This window comes from Eublepharis macularius, chromosome 3 (assembly GCF_028583425.1).
Source record: "Eublepharis macularius isolate TG4126 chromosome 3, MPM_Emac_v1.0, whole genome shotgun sequence".
Lineage (NCBI taxonomy): Eukaryota > Metazoa > Chordata > Lepidosauria > Squamata > Eublepharidae > Eublepharis > Eublepharis macularius.
The window spans coordinates 175,235,042-175,260,141 of NC_072792.1; the positions used below are offsets into that span (position 1 = coordinate 175,235,042).

General features: G+C 42.4%; 1 protein-coding gene across 1 annotated transcript; it reads right to left on the minus strand.

Annotated features, from left to right (window-relative positions):
• Positions 1-3,099: 3,099 nt before the first annotated feature.
• PCF11 (PCF11 cleavage and polyadenylation factor subunit) lies at positions 3,100-24,525 on the minus strand. Its single transcript, XM_054974837.1, has 16 exons — positions 24,050-24,525; positions 18,579-18,704; positions 17,037-17,225; positions 16,530-16,721; positions 14,301-15,379; positions 13,763-13,952; positions 13,204-13,651; positions 11,152-12,818; positions 10,215-10,323; positions 8,682-8,801; positions 7,996-8,110; positions 7,284-7,467; positions 5,777-5,932; positions 5,187-5,279; positions 4,783-4,818; positions 3,100-4,205 (listed from the first exon to the last, which is right to left on the minus strand). Exons 1-16 carry the CDS (start codon positions 24,248-24,250, stop codon positions 3,990-3,992), a joined length of 5,121 nt encoding a protein of 1,706 aa, XP_054830812.1. The 5' UTR covers positions 24,251-24,525; the 3' UTR covers positions 3,100-3,989.
• Positions 24,526-25,100: the final 575 nt, after the last annotated feature.

The window sequence follows — 25,100 nt, forward strand, 5'->3', positions numbered from 1 at the left end:
TGCTGCAGGAGGGTTGCTATGGAAACCATGTACACTTCCTGTGCTGCTCTTTTCCGGAAAAGGGGGGGGGGTGGGGAGCTGATGCCTGCAGACATGGATATAAAAAAATACATTTGACTGAAACACAAAATCAGTTTCAAATAGGGTTGCCAGCTCCAAGTTGGGAAATCTGGAGATCTGGGGGTGAAACCTGGAGAAAGTGGGGTTTGGGGAGGAAAAGCACCTTGACATGACATCATTCCATAGCGTCCACCCCCCAAAGTAGCCATTTTCTCCAGGTGAACTGATCTCTGTGGCCTGGAGACCACTTGTAATTCTGGGAGATCTCCAGCCACTACCTGGAGGCGGGCAACTCTAGTTTCAAATATGTTTTAGGTGAGACTCAGCACTGTCGTCTGCATTTAGGTATAGTCAAGTTTTATTTTTCTTATATTTAAATTAAATGCTGGATTTTAATTATATGGCCCATTTTTATCTCTTGTGTAAAATATCCTGTTTATCATATATTTATCTTACAGATCCCATACTTTTAAGATATTGTTATTTAGTAAATGCATATTTGTATTTGATTTTAACTGTATTAAAATATGCTTAAGGCCTATGGCCATATAAGCAGAATAAATGATGATGATGATGATGATGATGATATTAAAAAAATGCAGCGTCTGCAGAGGTTCCCAACCTCCAGGTGGTAGCTGGAGACCTCCCAGAATTAGAACTGATCTCCAGGCCACAGAGATCAGCTGCCCTGGAAGAAATGGCTGCTTTGGAGGGTCTAGGGAACTGCATTAGTTTATATAGCAAAATCCCCCAACAAAACGGCAGTGTTGTATAATGGTTGGACTAGGATTTGGGCAACCCGGGTTTGAATCTGTTCTGCTAAAGAAGCTTGGGCCAGTCACACCCTTTCCACTTAACCTGCCTCACAAGTTTGTTGTGTAAGGATAAAAAGGAACGACAGGAAAATGATGTAAGCTGCCTTGCCTCCCTCACCCACACAACCCAGGGAGAAAAGTTGGGGTGAAGTAAATAAATAAAAATGGTTAAGATCATTACCCAAAATGATATGAGACCGTGTGTGAGCTTTAGAGTTTGCTAGAGTGCTTCATCGGGCTAAATGTTTAAAAAGTGGCTGTTGGGGAAGGAAAACAAAACAAAATGTTTGAGGCCAGTATAGTAACCGTAAGGTATATACTTCCTTAACATTATTGATAAGCCGGCATCGATAGGATCATTAGCCTTTGTTCATAGTATTCTGTTTATTTAAACTATTTATGTCTCCTGCTGTCCTTTATAATAATGGCTAGAGTGTCGGACTAAGCTCTAGGAAACCCAGGTTCGAATTCCCCTTCTGCCATGGAAGCTCATTGCGTGATCTTGGGCCAGTCACACACTTAGCCTAACCTACCTCACAGGGTTGTTGTGAAGAGAATGATGTAAGCCACTTTAAGTCCTCATTGGGGAAGAAGGCAGGATATAAATGCAGGAAAAAAATACATAAAAATATCCTAGGATGTTTCCAGGAGCGCAGAATGCTGACTGCATGAGTGTTAAAGGAAATAAAAGACGAGGGGAGACGATTGGCCTGCTAAAGTCTGAGATCTTACAAAACCCTCAAGATCTAAGGGGTAAGGATTTCCAAATCGTTCTTTCCTTTCCATAATTCCTCACGGGCCCTTAGTTTGTAAATATCGATATGCGTAAACAACTTGAACATAGGAAAAGTGGTATAAAAATCTCTCATTTAGCATTTTAAAAGCTTGTGGATGAATACACACACACTTCAGTGTTAAGTTTCATTCCCCGGGGTTGGGTGGGGTGGGGAATACCTGTGTCTGCCCTCCTTCGGAAATGTAGACGCCCACTCCAAACATAATGAAGTTCTTTTAAGTCCCATCAGTTTCAATAGATTGTCGAAGGCTTTCACGGCCGGAGGATGGTTGTTGTGGATTTTCCAGGCTGTATAGCCGTGGTCTTGGCATTGCAATTCCTGACGTTGTGGCTGGCATCTTCAGAGGTGTAGCACCAAAAGACAGAGATCTCTCAGTGTCACAGTGTGGAAAAGTTTCAATAGAGTTTCAATAGAGTTCAGTTCATACGTGGTTCTTTCAGAATCAAATCAACAGGACTCGCATTTCATTTTAGCTGTGGTTTGCTGCTTTTCAAACACACATCACTGTCATTTCTGAAGGGACAACAGTTGTACTAGTGGGGGTACAACTGTGTTTGTAAACCTGTAACTCAAGCACGATGCCACTTCTCCTGCATCCACTAACATTCCACTTCACCCAAGGGACGTGCATGTTTGACTTGGACAGTGCTTAATTTTCAATATTATTGGCCCTTGAGAAAGACCACACAAATAATCAGCCACGAGATATTTAACCAAGCCTGCTTTAACATGGGCATCTAACATCGTAAGAATACGTGGATCTCTCTGCTAACAATGATTTTTTTTCGATATTCCCGCCTGATGGCCACCTCTTGTGCCCTTCCCACTGGCTCTCCTGCAAGTGTATCTTTTTAAATCCACAAAAATGTTCCCAGTCTTTACTGCCACGATGGTTTGAGATTCTAGAGGCAAAACCAACTGAAACCTGACAGAAGCCAAAGGCAGCATTTTCCACTGGCGATCTGCAGGAACCAAGCCACAGGTTTTACTAAGTTACTTGAGGGGGAAAGCTCTAGGATGCCTCCAGGTGCCAAGCATTGGGAAGCTGAGTTTTGGGAGAAAAATACACTATTTTTAAACCTGAAAACTCGACTTGTTGAGTCACTATCAAAATAAAGCATTGCCCAAGAATGCACATTTCCAAGTGCCCAAGACTTTAAAAAAATAACAGAATTCTGTGATAAAAGATTTGAATATATCCCACATGAAGCAGAAGGGGGAGGAGGTAATTTCTTTATCAAACATCTGTACAAATCAAACAGAAGTGGCTTTTGCAAGCTCTGCAGTTATAAGTATCATATTAATGCTTTCCAATCCCAGTAAGTTGGGACAACATGGGACATACATAAATTTCCAATCCCCAGTTTATGCACCAATGCAAGATTTCCCCAAAGGGCCCACGAAATAAAGAGATTCAGACACAGATATATGCTTCACTCTAGTTTATTACATGAAATAAATATTAACATCTCATGGTAATCCCTTTACTGTCTAGACCCAAGTTTTATAAACCAACAGAAACGTTAAGCCATGTTGCAGAATCTTACATTTTTCTCCTCTGGTAAAAATGAAAAAAAAAATCCCTTCAGCTGAACTAAGTTCTTATGTGTTTGGCTAGATGTGAGGAGGGGGGGAGTAATAATTAAGAAAACTGGATTCAGAATGCAACTACCAGTGTAGCCTTGGGCGTTTCACTGGAAACTTTTGGCACGGGTCCAAATTCAAGCACGTTTTGCTTTGTTATATGTGCCTCCTAGCCTTCTTTTTAAAAATCTGTATATGAATGAAGGTCACAAAAACATCAATCCAACATTTGCAGGAACTTCTTCTAAGACAGGAATGCTCTCTTTAACTCTCCTATGAATTCAAAAAAATCCATCTGTCATTTCTTCTGAGAATCCTATTTTAAGAACAAGGCCTATGGTCGGAGCCTGAATTCAGTTCCATTCAAAACACCCCACAAAACAGAAATACTTCTTTATTGAATGGTGTGCATAAACATTACACTCCATAGATAGCAAAAATATCTTTTATTTATAATTTACATTTCCACAAATGAAAAAAATCATACATTTTTTTCCTTACATATACAGTCTATTCCTGTTAAATTGGTACGCCATCTACAGAACTTCCACACAATAGACACCTGACACTGTGCAGGCAATAAGAAATTCAAATACAAAAATGTATTTATTAACCAAATAAGCAGCTGGGGCCCTGCCCCAGGAGAACACTTTATTCATATAAAAATTCTTTGCCTTCGAAGTCAGCTAGAACACAGTAGTTCTTCTCTGTAATAAAAAAAAATCGGGTTTGTTTAAACTGACTCAACCTTTTCAGGTTCTGTTTTAATTTCGGCAGATACTGAGGTGCTCTCATCCATACATTCGGCAAGTTTTTCCTCCGGCTCTTCTTTTACTTTGGGACTGTTACAGGAATCCTGTACCTCTTGCTTGACAATGTTCAACATAATATTTAGTGGATTTTCTACTGGTGTTTTGCTAGGAGATGGCGTTGAATCAAATGAGGAGGTCTGTAAGCAAAAATTAATACCACATTTGGAATTTTCATCATTACTAAAACATTTCACTGCCAGCTCTCCCAATGTGACTGAAGTTAAAGGAAGCTATAAAATGTTGCTTTTACAACGCGTATCTCACCTGGGATGGTCCAAATTACACCAGCTTAAATATTTTTGTCTTGTTGGTATTTTAGAAACCCCAACTTCAATTACATATACTTAAAAATGGTTTCCAGCCTTTGCGATTCCAGATTAATTTCAAACAAGAATGCAGACTTAAACCCAAATTCATTATTAAGCCTCTCGTGGCTGTTAGCAGTCCACACAGTGGTACCCTGAAAAGCTGGTTCACACCTTTCGACAATTAAGAATAAAATTTAGAAGAACAAAGACAGTCTCCTACCTCACCCCCTCTTAACAAGAATTAACTGGCTCTTTAAAGCAAGCTATTATTTTAACCTGTAGATTTCACCACTTGTGGATCCGGGCCGCGCAATTAACTCTTCTTTAATTAAATTAATGTGGGATGCCGCAAATTAGCAAGTCAGCCAATGCTGTTCTGCAGGCCTGACGATAAGGGTAAACTTACATTTTGATAATCTTCGTAACATGATGGATGGTAGATCTGGAGAGGAAAAGACAACAAATGTGGCTGCATGTTTTAAAAGGTACACAACACAACACGTCAAAGCAATTGCTATTTTCATTGAATCCCAACTGTTACTAAAAGCTTTGCCCAGCTGCGACACTAAAGTCTCAGCCCTCTTTTTGCTAATATGTCAACATGCTGAGCAAAGACCTAATTGGAGCCTGTGGCAACTGAAACATTTAGCCGCCAAAGACCATCAGTGGAAAAATCAAACAAGATGCAAAAATAGAAGCCCCACCCCACCCCTCGCCCAACATCCAGGATAAGATTAATAAAAGATGATTACTGAAATAGTAGTAAACAAAGATTCCCTCCCCATTACATCAAAAAGCTGCTCACATTACCTTTTCGTCTACTCTAATGGCATTTTTTAAGTGCCACTCTTCTTCCTCCTCATCCCAATATTGTTCAAATTGCTCCTGGCAAATTTCACAGCTCTGAAAAACGGAAAAGCGAGTTAATGAACCTTTACACATTCATGGCATTACCGTCCGTGTTTTATGATCATTAAAGGAAAAGCATTGCTTAGTTAAGACTAAGGAACAACCAGGCAAACACACTCTACAGTTAAAGCAGGTAATTCCAAAAGGAGGCAGAGAACAGCCGTGCCCAAAGTGACTGGATGCAGTTTCTGAAATCTCGAGAACGGAAAGCACAAGATACAGTTCAGCTCCAAGGGCATCAGATATTCGCTGTTCTGATTTACACAAAGATCACTGCCACGTATTCGATTGTTTCCTCGCCCCCCTATGAGGAGCTTAGAGCGATAACACACAACAGTTCTTCTTTCTCTGCCTTTTTTATCCTCACAAACACCCAGTGAGGTGTGCTAGGTCGAGATGGCGACTGGCCCAAGGACAATTCACAGGAACGCTGACTGCAGCAAAACTAGGAAATTCTGAACAGCAATTCTGACCAAATAAGTCTCGTTTACCTCGTCTACTCCAGCAGGGCCTGCGGGGACACTCTGAAACTCTTTTTCCTTAGCAGCTTCTTGTGTTTTTAACACAACTTCTTCATGCACTTTTTCAAAGAACTGGCTCTTTGCACGCTCCTCTAAATCAGCTATTTCTTCAAACTCTATCCAGTCCTAAAGAAAAATAAAACGAATTTCAAAACTTAGTTCTGTTCATTGGTTTGTTTCTGGTTTGGCTTTGCCGAGCAAAACATATACATCAGTTCAGTGCTTCGTACGTGGCTATAACTAATGCTCTGTAGGCTTTACCCAAATACAATGCATGCTGTACTAATTCACTACGGTGTTAAATAGGCCCTAAAACTAAGGCATGGAAATTTTTTTTAAGGGAGAGAGTGGAGGCTGTCATACAGCATGCCACCATCAATCCAGGAAAAAATTCAGCTTTTATTAAGTATTTCCCTTTGGCCAGCAAAGATAGCAGGAAGATAGGAATGTACAATTTTGTCAATTTCAGCTGATGTGCTGAAATTCAATTTCCCTTTGGTTCCAACTGGGGTAAAAAGAACACTATTAAGAGCATACAATGCAATTTACAATCAGTTTCAAAACACCACAGAGAAGTGACTTTATTATGGCTGAGGAACAGGTCGAGTACCAAGCTGGAAAAGTGTAAAAGCCAGGCTTTAACCAAGCCCCCCCCCACATCAATTTGACTTTGCTTTTGGTAGGTATTAAACCATCACAATCTGGATCCTTGCTCTTTTGAGAAAAACAGAACCACTGCTTCTATGGCACTAGTCTCAACATGGAGCTTTCTAGCAGTAAAATATATTTAGCGGACAAAGTGGCACTCCGTTCCCTTAGGAAACATACTCATTCCTAGCAAGCTTCTTTTCAATTGGAAACCACAAGCCAAAGAGGGAGTGCTGGCAAGTGACAGGCACTTTAAATTACTGGGTTACTAGAATGCATCCAAAATCCAATACTGATGTGTTTAAATAAAGCTATTTAAAAGCCAAAGTCCATATGTGATGCAGCAGCATACACACATTCAGCTCAAGCATGCAGGTAAGAGTATTTACTTGTGCTTTTATTTCTTACTAGAACATTTGTCTTAACCTTACACATTTGTGTTTTAGCTCTTAACCACAGCAATGACAAGAGAGAAATTCTTTAAAATGCAGCAGCAAGGGGCAGGAAGCTTCAGAAACACTGTGACGAGTTGTGACCATCAGAGGGCTGTGCACTGACAAGACACAACTCCCAGACTCAGGACAGCAGGAGAGCAGACGAAGTCCAGAAACAAAACAGAGGTAAAAACTTGCTGGGAATTTGATGGCACAAAACTTCCTTCCTTAAAGAAATCTGACGAACTTTTAGAAGGGATCAGAATTTCCAGCATAGTTCGTACTGAAAATTCTACCTGCTGTGCAAATTACCTTTACGTTGTTTTTAAATTTATGGTCATCTGCTACAACCCCCTGGAATTATCTGCACCCTACAAGACACAGCTAGCCCTTACCGTTAAACTGTAGTACCATCTTCTGTGAGTGACTTTCCTGCTGACGTCTTTTTCCGTGCGGTTCTGGCGATAGTGCCAGTCCAAGTGGTCTGCGTACACGTCCGTCTGCGAAGTCGTGAATCTCATCCCACAGGAGTAACACTGGATGCCAGAGTAGAGCCGGTTGATAACGCTGTCGTAACGCCTGTGAGCAAGTCAGAAACTTCTTAGCAGCTGGTTATGTTGGCTGCTTTTAGGGAAGGTGGGGGGCAAACGTCAAAGAATTTGGATGCCGTAAAAAACCAATGCAAGGCAAAGCTTGTTCTCAAATCAGGAGGGGTCTAAAAGGAGTTTGGTGAGTTTCTCAATGGCACAATTCATTCATCATGAGGGCAAATGCCCTATGGAATATAGGTTATCACAGAAAACAAACATATATGAACAATGGTCAAATATGGAGAATCCAGACCCAGCTGCATTTCCTTTTCTACACAAGAGCCTATTTTAATGCTACCACCTGTTAACACGCATTTCAGTGCCATATTCTACTTAAAATGCCACAGTAGTATTTAAACCTTATTAACAACATGGAAACCATCTGGCTTTGCACCTGTGTGCTCTTAACAGAACAGCTTCCTGACCTTTCGCCTTTGATCCAAGACAATGAAATTGCCTACTTGCTAACATGCCGTGAATAGCATCTGCAGTGACACTCCAAAATTTATATACATACTGTTTTAATTCTTCGATTACAAAATTAGTTAGGTCTGGGATATCCTGATCCTCATTCTGGTCTTGGTCCTCCTCTTCTTCTTCCAGAGCGGGCTGGGTTGAAACTTCGCTGACAGCTGAACAAACAGGAGATGGTGGCAGTGTTAAGGAGGAGCACATACTTGGGGAACTGTGATACCATAAAATAGGTACATCTAGGAAACAACGCAACATCTCTGACCTATTAATTTTTGCTAGAAAAGCCAGGGTAACTTTTCTTTAAAAAAATTATTTACCCCTTATAACAATCTCATCTTCTGTACCCTTAAAACAACCCTGTGGGGTAGGCCAGGCTGGGAGTGTGTGGCTGGCCCAAGGTCTCCGAATGAACTTCCATAGAAGAGTGAAGCCAGGTCTCCTAGACCACAATTCTAATCACTCTAGCATCTGCCCCTTGGGTTGAAAAAGGAAGGTATATAAGTTAGTTCCAGATTTGCTGGAACTACAATATACACAGAAAAAGATGAAGATCTATATTCCGCAATCTGTCCATTTCTGCCCTGGATAAAAGAAAGTCAATTGTTCTTTACTGCAAATTTTAATCAGTGTGCATCATCATCAAACAGACAGGACATCAGTTCATATAGATTTAACACTGTTGAGGGTCCAGCTTAAATAATACAAAAATAATACAAAAATAATACTTACGGGTTGAACTTGAATCAGGCTGTAAAACTTTGAGGATTCCTGTTGAAAGCAGCTTTGAGTACAATTCATTTACATCAAGCTGTCCAAGGTGATTATCAGCAAAGGAAAGCGGGGCATTTCCTAGAAATTTATGAACATTTCCATTCCATACTTAGTACCATCTCCCAGAAAGCACAACACAATACCATTTCATATTAGTTAACTATAGTTGAGGCTTAAGTAACCACATGATTACCTCAACCTTGTCTTTTTCAGAATTTTTTTTAAAACAGCGGCTCACCCATCCCCTTCCCACTTTTTTTGCGCTATTTCTCTGTGGTGATGCAAAGGGTAAAATAGCCATTGATCTCAACAGGAGAGAATCATACAACTGATTCCACGAGTCTAAGGGAGAACTGAGCTACCATTTTCTCAGCAGCAGCTCCTTGGGACACTGAAATCCTGAGCAGAGTTGCTCCAGTCTAAGCCCACTGGAGTAACTCTGCTTCGGATTTCATTGTTAGCATATCAGTTCAGAAATACGGGTGCCGAAGAAACGCCCGGTCACGCAGCATGCAAGTTTACAGCTCAAAATTAAATGTCTCATTAGACACAGACTAATAGCCCTTCCAATGCCAGACATCAAGTTCTAATTCTACAGGAATATTTTATCTGGTTAGGTACTCTTTTTACCCCAACTGAACTAAATTTACTGATGCTGGATGTGTGCAACACATCCGATCACTTCAGTCCTAGCCCAAGGATTTGAGGAACCAAGGCAGCCCAACCCTAAGCTACCCCGTAGATCTTTTTGGTCCCATCTGTTCCTGCCTCCATGAAAACTTCCAACTCCCATTCTCTATTACTTTCTCTGGCCTTGACAGTCTACGTGCTCCGTCAACTACCACTACCCCAACCTTTACATTCACTCTCTTTCTGCCCTCAGTCCAATTTTCCCCCTACATGTATCTCTTCCTTCTCCTGTCTCCTTTCAAACTTAGCCATATCCATTTACTTTTACAGCAGCAGCTCCACATATTGTGGGGAAACCACTGCCCCCACTATCAGAGGCCTCTGTCCAAACAATGACCTCTGGCATGCCAAAAAGGTTACACACTGAGAACAGTGGTTTTGACATGTTCGCCCTCGGAAAGCAGGCCTTCCGTGCCTTCCCCCCGGTCCCAAGAAAACCCGCTGGTTTTGCTGGGTGGCATGAAGAGCTTTTTTGAGACACAGGATCAAAACATCAACAGGCACAACAGAGAACTACTGCTGAAGTCTTCTGAACTGTAGCTAGGGCAGTGAATATGAGCCCTGAATTTCATGAACCTCTCCCAGCCCCTTAGCATCTGGGCTGCCTGTACAGCAGGAGATGCAAACCAGCTTAGTCATTAGCTCCGTTCACATGTGTCAGAAGCTGGGTATTAAGAAATTTTTCTGTGTTGTAGACCGCAGCTACTGAATGTGCTTGGGAACAATAGCACAAATGTGAACAGAACGCTCCAAATGAAGGCCTCCAATAACAGAACAGAATAACAGAATAACAGAACTTACCTGGCTGACTCTGGACAAAGGTACCAGGATTTTGAACATGAACTGGTAAGAGTGGTTGTCCTTGATTGAAAGGTACAGGCTGAGTAGATCCTACTGACATAACAGGAACCTGTCAGAGGAAAAAAAAACAGTTTTAAGTCCAACTGTTCAGCTATCTTACTATTTAACTCCAAATCAATGGTGTTTATTTTGCATCTGACTATATAAACAGCAGGAAGGAAGCTATTTACACAAGTGTAGCATTATATTAATAAAACCCAACAGTATAAAATATATACAATATATAAAATAAAAATGTTAAGCACACTAAAAAAGCTAAAACAAATTGCTTTCTGGAACAAACTGTACCATACACAATTGCTAAACATCAACATGAACTCTAGTGTGCTTTCAAGAAATGCCTGGATGGAAATGTGGCCAGCATTAACTCATTTTTCCTGATAGGCTGAGTGATGAAATTACAATGAATTATCATTAAACTTCACTCAGCCTACAATGGAAGGACTACATGAGTTTTGCTGATCCTATCAGGGTTCCACATTGAAACTAAATACAAAAAAGCAAAAAGTGTCTTAGAATGCACAAGATTCACATTTTATTTTGTTAATGAATACTCTTTCAGACACAAGAAGTCTGTTACTGCTTGCACCTGAGGAAAGTGTCGTTCTTAGGAGGGTGAATGCAAACCTTTATGGGCCTGTAATTGCCAAGATTTTCTACATTTCTGTGGATCAAGAATAAATCTAGCTCACAAACCTATCAACTTCAATTTGACTGCCTAAAATCCTGTGATTCGCCTTAAATCTAACGCCAAGAAAATTGCATTAAATGTAAATACTTTAAAAGATAAAAATATTTCATTACTACTTAAAAAGGACAGAAAAGCAGGTCTGAAGCAGGTATTCAAACAAACTGAAATTCTGTATATAACCCTTACCTGCTGTGGAACGTTTCCTGTAATACTATTGAAGTTTCCATATTGAGGTCCCTGAAGATTCTTGTCATCGTAATAATGTCCGGGGGCCCTGTTAAGTGCATTAGGAAAAGTCTGTGCTGCAGACACAGCTGGCCCATTGAAGTTTGGTCCTTGAGGAGTATCAAACATTTGCTCGGCTCTTTGAAACGGCATTCCTTGTGATGGCCCATTATAAGGCTGGCTGGGAGGTTCATTGTATGGTCCGGTTTGTCCGTAAGGTGGTGTTTCAAGTCTTGAGGCAGGGAGATTAGCTACAGTATCGATCCTTGGACCTTGACCAAGAGGGATATCAAATCGCGTTGCTTGCTGGTGTTGAGGGTCTTCAAACCTCTGAGGTATTGGCGTATCAAATCTGGGCTGTACCGGCTGACCGGGTGGACCATCAAACCGAGGTGGTGTCTGCTGAGTAGGCCCCATTTCAAACCTGGGACCAGGTTGCCCATGTAATCCATCAAGTCTTTGCAAATGTGATGGCTGACCATCAAACCTTGACTGACAGCCATCAAACCTGGGGCCAGTTTGATTGATAGGCCCTTCGAACCTAAGTCCGCCTCCAGATTGGACTGTTGGTCCCTCAAATCTAGGACCAATTCCTGGCTGTCCAAGTGGCCCCACAGACTGGCCATGAGGCCCCTCAAACCTGGGCCCAACCCCTGGTTGGCCATGTGGCCCCTCAAATCTATGACCACCTGCTGGCTGACCATGTGGACCTAGAGGCTGACCAGGTGGTGCTTCAAACCGCAAATTACCTCCTGGCTGACCATGGGGCCCTACTGACTGTATATGTGGCCCTTCGAACCGTAGACCGGTCCCAGGCTGGCCATGAGGCCCTATAGGCTGACTGTGGGGTCCATCAAATCTCATTCCAGCTCCTGGGGGACCATGAGGTCTCACAGAATGGTCATGAGGCCCCTCAAATCTCATTCCACTTGAAGGTTGGCTGTGTGGCCCTTCAAACCTCATCCCACCTGAAGGCTGGCCATGAGGCCCTTCGAATCTCATCCCAGAGGCTGGCTGACCATGCGGTCCATCAAATCTCATCCCACTAGATGGCTGGCCATGAGGTGCTTCAAATCTCATCCCAGCTGGTGGCTGGCCATGAGGCCCTTCGAACCTCATGCCACCCATAGACTGGCCTGCAGGCGCCTCAAACCTTACTCCTGGCTGGCCCATGGGACTTTCAAAACGTATAGCAGACCCTGCACCGACTTGTCCTGAAGGCCCTTCAAACCTCAGGGGACCACTGCCCATCTGCCCTGGTGGTCCATCAAACATCAGAGAACCCTTTCCTCCAGACTGTCCAGGGGGGCCCTCAAATTGCGATGCAGGCTGACCTAGAGCCCCCTCAAACCTCAAGCTGTTCTGGGAAGGTGGTACTTCTATTCTAGAATTTGCATTAGAAGGCCCTTCAAAATGACTTGCTTGTCCATCTCCACCTGCCCTTGCAGCAGGATGCCGGGGAGAGCCCTCAAAATGAGCTCTCTCCTCCATCAGTGAACCAAATCTTTGTTTTCCATCCATGACTCCAAACCGTGATCCTGTACTCTCAGGAAACTGTTTTTCGGCATCTTCGTATCTGGGTCTCTTGTAATGGTCACCAAATTGAGACCTCTGCTCTTCTCGAACACCTTAAAAGGAAAAGCATTGTTATAGGATTAAAAAGTCAGTATTATCACCAATCTTATTCTGTAAAGCAAATCTACTCCATCTTAAAATATTTATCTTCAAAAGGGAGCCTCCATGTTGACAAGCAGAATGATACTAAGTACCAGCTACTGAAAGACGAGGCATGGTTGTTGGCTGCTTCATCTTCTTTGCTGACTTCCAGAGGTTATCTGACTGGCCATTGTAGAACTAGACAGACTTTTGGTATGATCTCCAGGGCTCTTCAAAATCAAATGTGGACTCCCCTCCAATTTCACTGTGCTACTGCTTTCCTGCCCAAGGGAACTCTAACACCTGTGGATTCTCCATATACGAGTTTACAACCCCCGCCCCCCCAATCCTTAGTACCTTTCGAAGAGTTTGGCTCATCGTGTCGTCTCCGGCCATCATGTGTTGAATTATCAGTGTACGGTCTACTGCCACCCACGGGGGAATGCCGCCTTGATCGTTCAGCAAACTGACCCCCGCATTTGTTCTTTGTCTGTTCACATTCCATTCCTGGGAGAAATGCATCATTTAAGTGGTAGTCTAAAATCTCATCAGAATCCAACAAGTTGAGTCTCGGAAACGAATGCTGAACTTGTGTCCTTTTTAACTTCGCTTTATGTTCATGATATATTAAATCAGCATCGGACAACAGGGGCTTCTTCTTCAAGATGCCTTTTTCCCCTGATGGACTATCCCACACATTACATCTATGTTTTCCTTCCTGATACTGGAAGAGCTGACGCATCTGGTGAACCAAACTAAGGAACTCGTCCTGTGTTAATTCCCCAGATGACATGCGTTCATTGGCCTGAAAAAAAGAAAAAAGAGAAATCGTCACATTTGGAAAGTTTTTAAAATATAGATGCATATGTCTGTGTCTACATTTGTTTTTTAAAAATCAAAAAAAAATATGTACAACCTTCTTAAGTAAGTCTCTCTTGTTTGCCACCGTCAGTTCTTTGGGAATCTGCAAGTTTGCATCCACACTTAATCTATGTTGTTGCTTTGGTGTGCGAGGAGATGGCACTCCTTTGCTAGCTGGCCAGCTGTCCCTATGCCTTGGATGGGGTGTTTTACAAGCTCCTTGATGCTCTTCAGCAGGCTGAGGACTAAAATCAGTAAAGGCAACCGGTTATCCTCCACAAAGCTACCCCTACATACAATGCAAATAAAAACTATTTAACTTTCTCCTATCAAGATACTGCATTGGATCCAACCAGCTTTTTCTCTGGAAAACACTCCTCTTTACAACAGCCCCCTCACCCAATATGGCTTCTGTTCCGGCAGCTCCCCCAAGATCCTCCCCAGACAGAATAGCTTCTGCGAGTGATCAAAGGAGCCCCTTCCTCTCTTTTTCACCAATGGAAAAGCTGATTGGCTGCAACCCACTCGTTCTTCAGTAGAAGTACAGCTCAGCAAGATTTGCATGTTTCAACAGAGATAACCAAACAACTTACTTTTTGTTTTCCTCCCAGCCGGACTTCCACCTTTTGCTTGACTTGGAACTTTGCCAATTTTCGACATTTTCTTTGGGTTCTGAGCTTGCTCTTGAAGAGTGCTGATTCATTCCTTCCTGCGGCCGGTCTTCATGGATTTTCTTCGGCCTCCTTGAGTCCCTCATTTCTTGTTTAATGCTTCTCTTATTAGAGCCTCTTTCATCCCTGGATCCTGGTCCAAAATCTTCTGGGTGAGACTGCTTGGGCCCCAACTGCCGAGCTTTTCCAATTTTAGGTCCAGGAGGAGAAAGGCTTCTGAGCCTTCGTTTGGGTGATCTCCTGTCTCTTCGTTTTGGAGAATGGGAAGATGGCGAGCGAGATCGAGGAGACCGTGATCTTTTCCTAGTACTTGACCTTCCTAGTTTTCCACCCTGTTTTTCTGACTCTTCTATATTGGCATCTTGCTTTTGGACAATGCCATTAATAATTTTACTTCTGCCACCAAGAGATCTATGTTCCTCTTTATCTTTCCTCTCCATGCTTCTTCTCTTTTCTTTTGCATCATCATCTTTACTATCCAGCTTGTCCAGAAGATGTTTCTTTAATCGTGGATCTCTTTTGCTCATCTCAGACACTCTCATGTTCTCACACTCTTGATTTCTGGTATCTTTAGCATGAAGAAACTTGTTTTGCAAGGGCGATGGAGATTTTGATTTAGACTTTGCATCTAATTGATCAGACTCTTTCTTCTGCATTTTATCACTCTGCTTTAGTTTTTCTTGCTTTGATGTATTATGTTTTTCAGCCTGCAGAGGTTTACTTGACTTTGGATCGATCTGATTTGTTGGATTCATTACAAAATCCTTCCTATGACTTTGATCTTTAGCATGAGAAGGATGTTGACTGATTCTATTAAGACGAGGATCTCTGTTGGCCATTTTGACATCATGAAGTGGAGACAGACGGTTTTTTTCGGGTGGCAGAACAGCCTGATGGAGAGGTTTGACCGGTATGTGAGATGGTTGTGGCACATGCTGTTTCAAAGGTGGCTGGACTGAACTTATACTGGATGTATTTTGCTGAACATTAAGAGAAACTGCCTAGAGTATTGAGAAAACAGAAAATACTTAGAATCATTCCAAAAATCATAGTATTCTTGTGCAATATAAAAAAATCTGAACGCCACAAGAAAACATCTTGTATGTTAACCCAAATAAGCATTAACATACAGATGAATTTCTGGGGTTGTAATTCCCACATTCTACAAAACAGATGTTACTAAGCCATCTTTACTTTTGGATAAATCTCATAGTTGTCAGGATTCTTCTGCAATGTTTCCTGTGTCTGTGAGTGTATAAAATGCATTTGGTATTTCCATTACCAGCTACTGGGAGATGACGGAAGTATTTCCAAGGACATTTTATTTGCAACATTTTAAAATTTTTACTGGTGGGGCTACTAACCTAAACACATTTCAATGGACTTTACGATACAGACTTTAAAGAAAATAAAACAGGTAACTAGAATAAAAAACTACTAAATGTGGGAATTGTAAGAGCTCATGGAAACAAATCACATTACACAAATGCATCAGTTCTCGACGACAGTAAAACCAAAAACATTCGTACATTTCTCTTCATAGTGAATGCTGGTATATATGTTAGTTACCAAAGAGAATGAAAACAATTTTAGAAGTTTAATCCCAACCCAAGACATATTACAACTTTTGAGCCATGCCAATAATATTTGCAGGCAAGATTGGAAAACTAAACACAATTGCCCAATTTCAAGAAGGGTTGTTCTACATGATGCCGCTGTGGTGGAAGCTTGCTATATGGATAATGGTCATGCTTACATGGAAGAGTTAACTCTGCATTTGAGGATATGCTGAAGGCACTACTCAAAAAACCATTAACAAGGTACAACGATCTCTCTGTACTGTAGTTGTCCCAACAAATGATCCATCTCCAGGAAAATTATACTGACCATAACAGTTATGCCAGTCTACCAACTTGAAGGTTAACTTATATAAATGGGAGTACTGGCACTGCAGGACTATTGATAGATCTTGAAATAGATGCCACAGATCCTTTCCACCAACTCTGGCAGTTTTCTTTGGTGCAAAGAACTTTCCATTAATACCAAGAAAAGTGCTGGTTAGCAGAACATATCTTTGGGGTCCAACTGCTTGTTTGAGTGGCGGGGGAGGGGAATCCATCCTGATACGACAGCCACGTCTATCCTACTCACCAGTTGTGCTTTAGTCTGCTCTAACTCCAGTTCTAATTTTTTCTGCTGAAGTTCTAACAACTGCTTTTGCTTTGCCAGTAGCTGTTGCCTTATTAGCTGCTCTTGCGTCAAGTTCTTTTGTATTTCAGGAACAATTGGAGAAGAGATAGCAGGAGGACAGACCGTAGAGCTAGGTGCGGGAGGTTCCTCAGGCTACCGAGAAAATGGTAAAGAATGTAACTCATATGTAAAAGAAGCAACATGTGTTAATTTCAAATCTACAGTTTTACCTGTCCATTTAAAATGTTTTAACTACTTTGCATCTCACTAGAATTTAGAAGCCATATAGGTTTTAGACACTTATATGTAAACAACAAATACTCTGCTCTGGACTTTCCCCTTATTTACGATGAGAGCAAATTTTCAGAACTTCACAACACTTGGCAGCCTTTTGCGTCCCGCTCCAAGGGTCTGACACACTGAGAGAACTACATTTTAAAGAATCACACAATAATTATGACAACTTACCGATTTATTTAAAAATTTAGGATTCACATGGATGCTAGAAGTATTCACATTAGGGGGCAGCGGCTTAATTGGCCAAGCAGGGTCTATTGAATTCACTCGGACATCGAGGGCATAGAGTTTCTTCAAAGGGAAAATTTCATCCCACGTAGAACGTAATTTAAATAAACTTTTCCTAGTATTTTCATCCACCTAAGAACAACAGAACAATTCTGTGGCTTGTCAAGTTAATAGACAACAGTCATTATGCTTCTTAGTACAAGTTCCTAGACACAACTGTGCTCCTATTCACATATATACGTACTTCACAGAACTTTGCATACAAAAGCGAGCAAAGGACTGTTGCCTGGATGTGTAGCAATGTTTAAACAGAACCATGAATATGTTAAGACTTATTTGGATCTCCCATAGCTGGATTATCAACAATATATTGTGTACATTTATATCCTGCCTTGTGATCTGTTAAGCCTTCAAGGCAACTCAGAAAGGAAGATTAAAATTATTATATTGATAATTTTCATGTCTCACATTATTTCAAAAGCTGCATCTAGCACTCTTTGCCAAGATATACAGGCAATGCAGAGACTACTTGAACTGGGACATATTTAACTACAATCCCATGCGTATCTGGCAACCTTCCTCTGCACATTTACTCTGAAGCCTCATGCGCAAACTATCTTATGACAGTTGTGGATCAACCTTCTTTTGTCTCTGGTACATATAAAGCCAATTAAAGACATGTATGGTAGGAAGATCCAACCACTTAAATTTTAGATTACATCGCAGAGATTTGTATCAAATGGCATTTAAGATTGCACGAAAATGTATAGAACGTGGCAGGTGGTGATTTAATTTCTTTGACATATTATTCACATTACGAATGGTCCCTGATTCAAAGGACTCTCTCCTTTGCTCTGTCCACAGCAAAAGCTACCTGTACAGAGAACTTAATCTCTCCTACCACGTTTGGTCACTGCTAGAAATGCCATGTTTGCTCAACAGCAACTGAAAAGGCTGTAAAGTATCAGAGACAAAGTGTCGACATCAAAATAGGTTTCCAGATCATTGCAGTCAGTTTAAGTATCCAACATTTGTAGTCTCTTTACAAAACTCCCTTGCATGGGCATTAGTTAATCAAATTACTGTATAAATGAAAATGAAAAGGGATAGAAGAAAACACATTCATTTAAAAACTCTGCAAGGCTGAAAAATTCTGTAATTCATGGAAGGAGCACCAGGGAGTTTAGCTAGTTACATTTTTTTTTAAAAGAAAGCCGTAACAAGCATTCACATCCACCAATATGACATGAAGCAGCACACTGTAATTAATAGTAAAGTTAAAAACAGTAACCATTCTTTCATTCCATGACATATACTTTTACTTAACACTGTTATCAGTCGAGTCTGAACAAATGAAGACCAAATATAGATGGATGTACTGTATTCTTTACACTGTAATACCCAAGAAAACCCAAGACCGAGTGCCAAATATTTATTTACAGGTCCCAAATTTGAAAACATTTCTGAAAGCACGTCAATATATACCTTTTCAAACACATTTACAAATGTTGCAACTAGGTTTTTAGTAAATGCAGTGAGATATTCTCTTCCAACATTCTTGACAATGGAGTCCATTAGGTACATAACAGGGAGTTTCTCATTAGAAGGAGCCTGGAGTAATAAGAAGAAAACTGAGACATTTAGTTATACAACATTTTGATTTTTTAAATAAGGTATTACTATTCCCCCAATCACCAAACCTTTACTTTGTACCCATTAAAAAAAATAAACGAAGCATGTAATTTACTTTGAGCAGCTGACTAGTTAAATTTGTTAAGCTACATTGGGTAGATTTTGTATTCTGTAAAGCAAAGGGGGCTCTTTTATGTGTTTGCTATGGCAGTTAGAATTGGCCCATAACACCACTGTGTTGCTTAGTGTATCCAAATCACCAGCTTGAACCTCACATTTTGAGTGACCACATACTAGTTGCTACTGTTATCTTTAGAAGGTGGGACATGGAACAATTGCACCTTTCTTGGAAAGGGTTAGAGGGAATTGTAGATGGAGAGAGCAAATACCAGTCCCTTCTGTGAGCCACATTTGGAATACAGTCACTTTGCTGCAATCCAAACCAATGATATGCAGGCGGCACCATCTCAGGCCAGTTGAAGCAATCCCGCTCACTTTTCAAAGCTGTGTGTAAGGTACACAACAGGAACAAAAAAGTATAAATCCGCAGTGGAATTATGGCGTTGGAGAGAAACTGGAATCGAACACTGACAGGGAAACTCTTCAGAGCCTGGACACCCCTCAAAATCCAAGGACCAAGTTGGAACTTTTTTCAAACATGAGGCCCCAAGGTTGTGCAAACGCATAGCGTGTGGTCGAGGTGGAACTTTTACAAAGATAATGGAAGCCTTCTTAGTTCTGTTCAAAATGAATGTTAATGTCTCACCCATACCAGGAAGGGGCAGAGAGTTTCCAAAAAGCATCAGGATGTAGAGTTTGGGGGATGGACAATTAAGTGAAGCTAACACAGGTTGTGTATTCATATTCCTTTTGCCCCAGGAGAAACGTAGTTCCCATCCTAAAAATCTAGTAGACACATGCAGTTTTACATCTGGCAGCCAACAGGGTCTGCAAACCTCTGTCAAAACCCACTGTCCAGACCAGTAAGGAATTGCTCTTTGCTGTCTTTTAATATTTTCCCAACTAAAATAATGCAATTAAGTCATGAAGTAACTTGCCACAGGTGGTCTGGCTACACAAGAATTTTAGTGTTGGTAAACCTGAACCATTCCCAAATGTGGGGGGGGGGGGGGGGCAAACGGACTTCACACTGAATATTCAAACCGTATCAATAGACTTATTTGAAATCTGCTTTAAGAGGTGAACCATACCAAGGAAGAGGAAAGTATGCCTTCATATGAAATAAAGGCCACAAAAATGCATAGGACATGTACAGGACGTTATCTCCCTAACAGTTTGGAAATGAAAAAAATTGGACTAAATACCAGTTGATCGTATGCAAAGGGTCACAATTTTGGCTGTCATAATAGGGCCTGGGAAGTATTAAGGCACTTTACCACCACAGAGCACTCTGCTTTTAAGCTCCAGACATGATAGTTCTGACTTTCAAGGACAACTGTCACAAAAACACAGCTGACACACAAGATCTTATTCCCAAAAGATAAGGATGTGCTATTTTCTTTTAATTTATTAAACTGCTGGTCCAAGAGTTGGTGTCCCCATAATCTGTGGAAAGTGCACGTGAGACAAGAAGGAAGCAAGCCTATCAGAGTCTTTGTTTTTAGAAAGTAAAGCACAACCCCCCGTTTTAAACAGTTAAGTGCTTTGAACTGCCATGTTTAAGAACCAGAACTTTAAACTGCAAGTATTTTAGTCTCCATAGCAAACCCCCTCCATTATTCACAAAAAGGAAACACTGGAATGACTGAAGATTGTCCCTCAACTCAAGATAAACCAACATTAGACTATCCCAGCAGTTGTGGAAGGTGGGAAGGCAATAAACCCACCAAGAAAATGAAGGCAATTAATCTGCAGGGGAAACACATTTAGATTTCTTTACAGAATGCTTTCTGCACTCATTGAAATGCCATATGAACCAGTGTTTAAAATGTGTGGGTCATTGTTTTTCTGATATACTTCCCCAAAAGATCCAAACCTTCCTCATAACTCTTTGGTTGTAAACCCCGACCACAGAACAATTAACACTTAGGAAACAGATGCTGCACTACACCCGGTAAATAAAAAGACAAATACATATTTCATACATTTTATTTACAATTTTTAGAATACCAGTCACACATTTCAAAATCATTTATTAAAAATGTAATCAAACCACTCTGTTTTACACTAAAAATAAACTCTGCAGACAACGCTCGTTCAAAAGTGGTTTTTCAGAGAACCCAGGTCTCATGTTGTTTCATCCTCATCACTAACGACAACTAAGCAAATCCAATTAGAGGTACAGGCTTTAGATATCTTTAAATACACTTATAGGGAGACTATGTCACCACCCATCCAACCAACAGTGTAACAACACTGGGATATTTGAGGTGTTAGATATGTCCAGTCATTAACAGAAAGACTGAAAACAAAAATGAGGAGGAAAAGTGCCTGGTGAGCATGTTGAAGTTAACCAATCTGTACTTTAAGCAGTTTTCCCTACCCCACTATTAAATTTTATCATTTAAAATCCCAGATCAGCAAGATAAAAACCCAACAACCGGGGGGGGGGGGACTAATGTGTTTGACTGAGAAAGGAGATGAGTTACCCCTCTGCTATTTTAATGAGAAAAGAATCAAAAGCCCTTGGGCAAAAAAGGTGTAATAAAATCTGAAACATGCTGTTAGTTGAAATGTCAGCAACCACACAGCTTGGACTCGCCTACTCTTTCTTTTTTGCATCATATGCCTCTCAGGCGCCATGTTGGGTTTGTACAGACTACTGCAGTTCTTACAGACAGGGTGGATCATTTCTTTCCCTGCCTTAATGAATGGGCTGTTCTGAGTCTACCCCCCTCTCCACACACACACCCTTCTAAACTGGCATACCTCCATCATATTACTCAATACGTGATGTCCTGCAGAATCAAACTGAAAGGGGGGGGTGTCTACTCTCCATACTATATAAAAAAGCCCTCCCTGTGCCTCCTGAGACTGCACAAGCTTCTTGGATTACGTGATACAGAGCAACGCTTACACATAAGCCTACCTCTCTCCTGAAGGTGACAGTTTTCAAATCCTCCCCTTCCCCCTGCCATGGGGTCACCCTATTTAAAATTACTGGTACAGGTAAAATTTGAGATTATCAGATGCTACAGCTAATTCAGCCAAGATCCAGAATTATCACTCAGAAAGGCCAGAGCTGCAGGGCAAGGCACAGCTGCTGCTGCTGCGCAGTCACTGCCAGGCCGCCATGTTGTGTGCCTCTTTTCTGCGGGCTGGAAAAAAGCCACAATATCTTGTTAAATATTTGGCGGGGGATTAGCCCCCCCTAAATTGACTGTGTTCCTCTAGAATCTGCTTTCTGATAGGCTGCCATGAAACGCCCCCCAATTCTTTTTTGTTTTAACCACTAGATGAATTCACGTTCCTCATATTGTCACCTGCACTAAATGTCACTGTCATTAATTATTCTGTAAACTGGATTATTTCTTTTTAAAAGCACCTTCCCATTTCTAGCCCACTGTTCCCTTCTCTTGCCACCTGCCCTCACAGATGACTATGCCAAAAACCCACCAGGGATCCCTAATCTTAAAATGCCCAGATCTATCAATGCCTCTGTTCCTGAAACCCCCAAAATAATCATACTAGAACCAATCATCATTTCCACTGGAGCCTAGTTCTAGATCCCTTGGGCACTCACTATTTCCTCATAATCCTACCCCTACTTCCATCTAGTCCTCACCCACTGCGCCCCCTCAGTCTTGGGTCAGACAGTGATATTTACAACCTGTTTCCAAACTGTATTCTGCCTGAAAATTTTTAAAATCTACCCTGATATTAGTGGTGCCTGACTGTTTAATGCTTATGGTGCTGACAGAATTTAAAGGATTCATAGTGTTACCATTATTGCTACAACCTCATTCTAAGGGCCTATAAGGAGACAAAATAATAACAACAATTGCTGATAATTGTGCCCCCCTCTCCCAAACACCCTTGGTGTCCTATTTCCCACACACACACTTCTATCCTTTACTACCCAAGCCTTTGCTAACTCATCCAACGATACCATCTGGTATATCTTGGTTTACCCCACGCTCCCCACTGCCTTCACAGCTCCACGTGCACTTGTCTGCCTGAGCTCCCCCCACCTAAAACCTACAATCTCCCCTCCCAATAATCATACATGCATAGGATTTGAGTCCAGCGGCACCTTAAAGACCAACAAGATTTTCTAAGTATAAACTTCCAAGAGTCAAAGCTCCTTTCTTCTCATCCCCCTTCTTGGTATCAGAAAAAGGGAACTTTGACTCTTGATAGCGTCTACCCTGAAAATCTTGTTTTGTCTCTAATCTGCCACTGGACTCTAATCCTGCTATTCAACGATTCTGAGCACGAAGTCATTACCCCGGCATACTTCTGGGTGTCTAAAAAAGAGTTTTGACTCTTGAAAGCTTCTACCCTGAAAATCTTGTTGTTTCTAATCTGCCACTGGATTCCAATCCTACTATTCAGTAATTCTGAGCACGAAGTCAATATTCTGGCATGCTTTCGGGCGTCTGAAAAAGGGAGCCCTGACTCTGGAAACCTTTTTTTTTGGGGGGGGGGGAATCTAGCTGGAGAATAAGGTGCCAGCAAACTCAAAACCTACTCTTCTTGACGCTAGAAAGCTTCTATATACCCCTGGGGAAAAAATCTAGTTGATCTCTACAATGCCCCTGGACTCAAAACCTGGCTATTCTCGACTCTAGAAAGCTTCTATATACCTTTAGTTTAAAAAAAGTCTATCTGGACAATAAGGTTCGAGTGAACTCAAAACCTGCTGTTTTCGACTCTAGAAAGCTTCTATATACCTTCAGTAAAAAAAAAATCTACCTGGACAATAAGGTGCGAGTGAACTCAAAACCTCTGGAAAAATCCTATATACCCTTTTTAAAATCTAGTTGGTCAATAAGGTGCCCCTGGCCTCAAACCTGGCTGTTCCGCCAACCCATAGGAGCGAAGCCACCTAAAGCTGTGTGTGTGTGTGACGCGCACATCCTATACACGGATGATGCGTGTACGAAAGGCATCCCCCCATCGCTTCCCACGCAAATGCGTACAGACACGTGTACACACATACAGTCTCCTCCCTCGCTCCTGCGTGTCTACGTGTGCCTCCATTCTACCTCTCCCCAGCCCCCCCACCTCCCTCCATTTTCTTTTTCCCTGTCCCTAAGCAGGGAGCCGGGCCTTTCCCGACCAGGGAAGGAGGGGGAAAGAAAAAGGGGGAGGCGGGGAGGGCGAGAGAGAGAGAGCGTATGCGGCGTAGAGTGTATAAAAACCTTGGCGATTTGCGCCTCGATGAGCGAGACGATGTCCTTGGCGAAGGGCACGTTCTCCTCGGCCAGGATGGTCAGCATGTTGATGTGGGGCTTGCTGTTGAAGGTCAGGTCCTCCAGCGAAGACTGGTAGTCGCGGCAGGCGTCCTCGCTGCCGCCCCCGCCGCCGCCCCCTTCGCTGCCGCTGCTGCTGCTGCCCGACATCGCCTGACAGGCCGCGGCCCCGCCGAGGAGAGAAAAGAGAAGGGAAAAGACAGGCCACCCCCTGCCTCCGCCCGCCCCCGGCCGGCTCTCGTCGCTCCCGCCGCCGTCCCTCGGCTAGACCATCCTCCGCGCCGCTCCGCCGCGCCGCTCGTCTCGTCGCCTTCTCTGGCCTCCCCTCAGGAGCGCACGCACAAAATGGCGGCGGCTGCTCGGTGCGGCAGGCGAGCGCCTTCTTCTCCTTCTTGCTCCGGCTCCGGCCGTTGCGTCATGCGAAATGGTTCTGAGGGGACAGGGGGCGGGCGCTGGGGACGGGCCTTTTGTTCGCTGGGCGGCGCGCCATTGGCTGCCGCCGCCCGGCGCCGCGCGGCGATTGGTCTGTGCCGTCCCCGCCCACTCCCTGCGCAGGGTTTTCGAGCAGGCGCCTCCTCCTCTATTGCCCCACACTTAGCAGCGGTTGGTAGAGAAGGCACGTCCTCCTCTTGGTTCGTCACCGTCCTTCAGTCCCGCCTCGCTCTATCTCCGAGACGGTTGGTTGGGCATTCTGTCTACAAGTCCCGCCTCCCTCTTGATTTCTGAGAGAGTTGGTTGGGCCTTCTCTATATAAGTTCCGCCTTCTTTTTTGGTTTCTTCACTAATCTGATGGCTTGTGCTTTCCCTTTTTACTCCTCCCCCCGCTTGTTTTGCCAGAGTCTCTTGGTCAAAAGGAAGCCCTAGTTTTCTATTGGTCGGTTTCTGGGCTCCGCTGTTGCTATGGTGATACGGGGCCTTTGGGGGCCTACCTCAAAAATCGAGTTCCGCATTTTTAACTTTTCACAATATTTAGGAATTAAAAACCGAAAGCTGCCCTGTA

Bases quoted from the DNA above. Each gene is read 5' to 3' on its own strand.
- PCF11 (XM_054974837.1), bottom strand. From the start codon at position 24,250: ATGTCGGGCAGCAGCAGCAGCGGCAGCGAAGGGGGCGGCGGCGGGGGC. The intron at 17,226-18,578 runs GTATATATTGAC...TGTTGTTCTTAG, and splicing joins TTGTAAATGTGTTTGAAAAG to GTGGATGAAAATACTAGGAA. The intron at 8,802-10,214 runs GTAAGTTCTGTT...ATAAATTTCTAG, and splicing joins CTTTGTCCAGAGTCAGCCAG to GAAATGCCCCGCTTTCCTTT.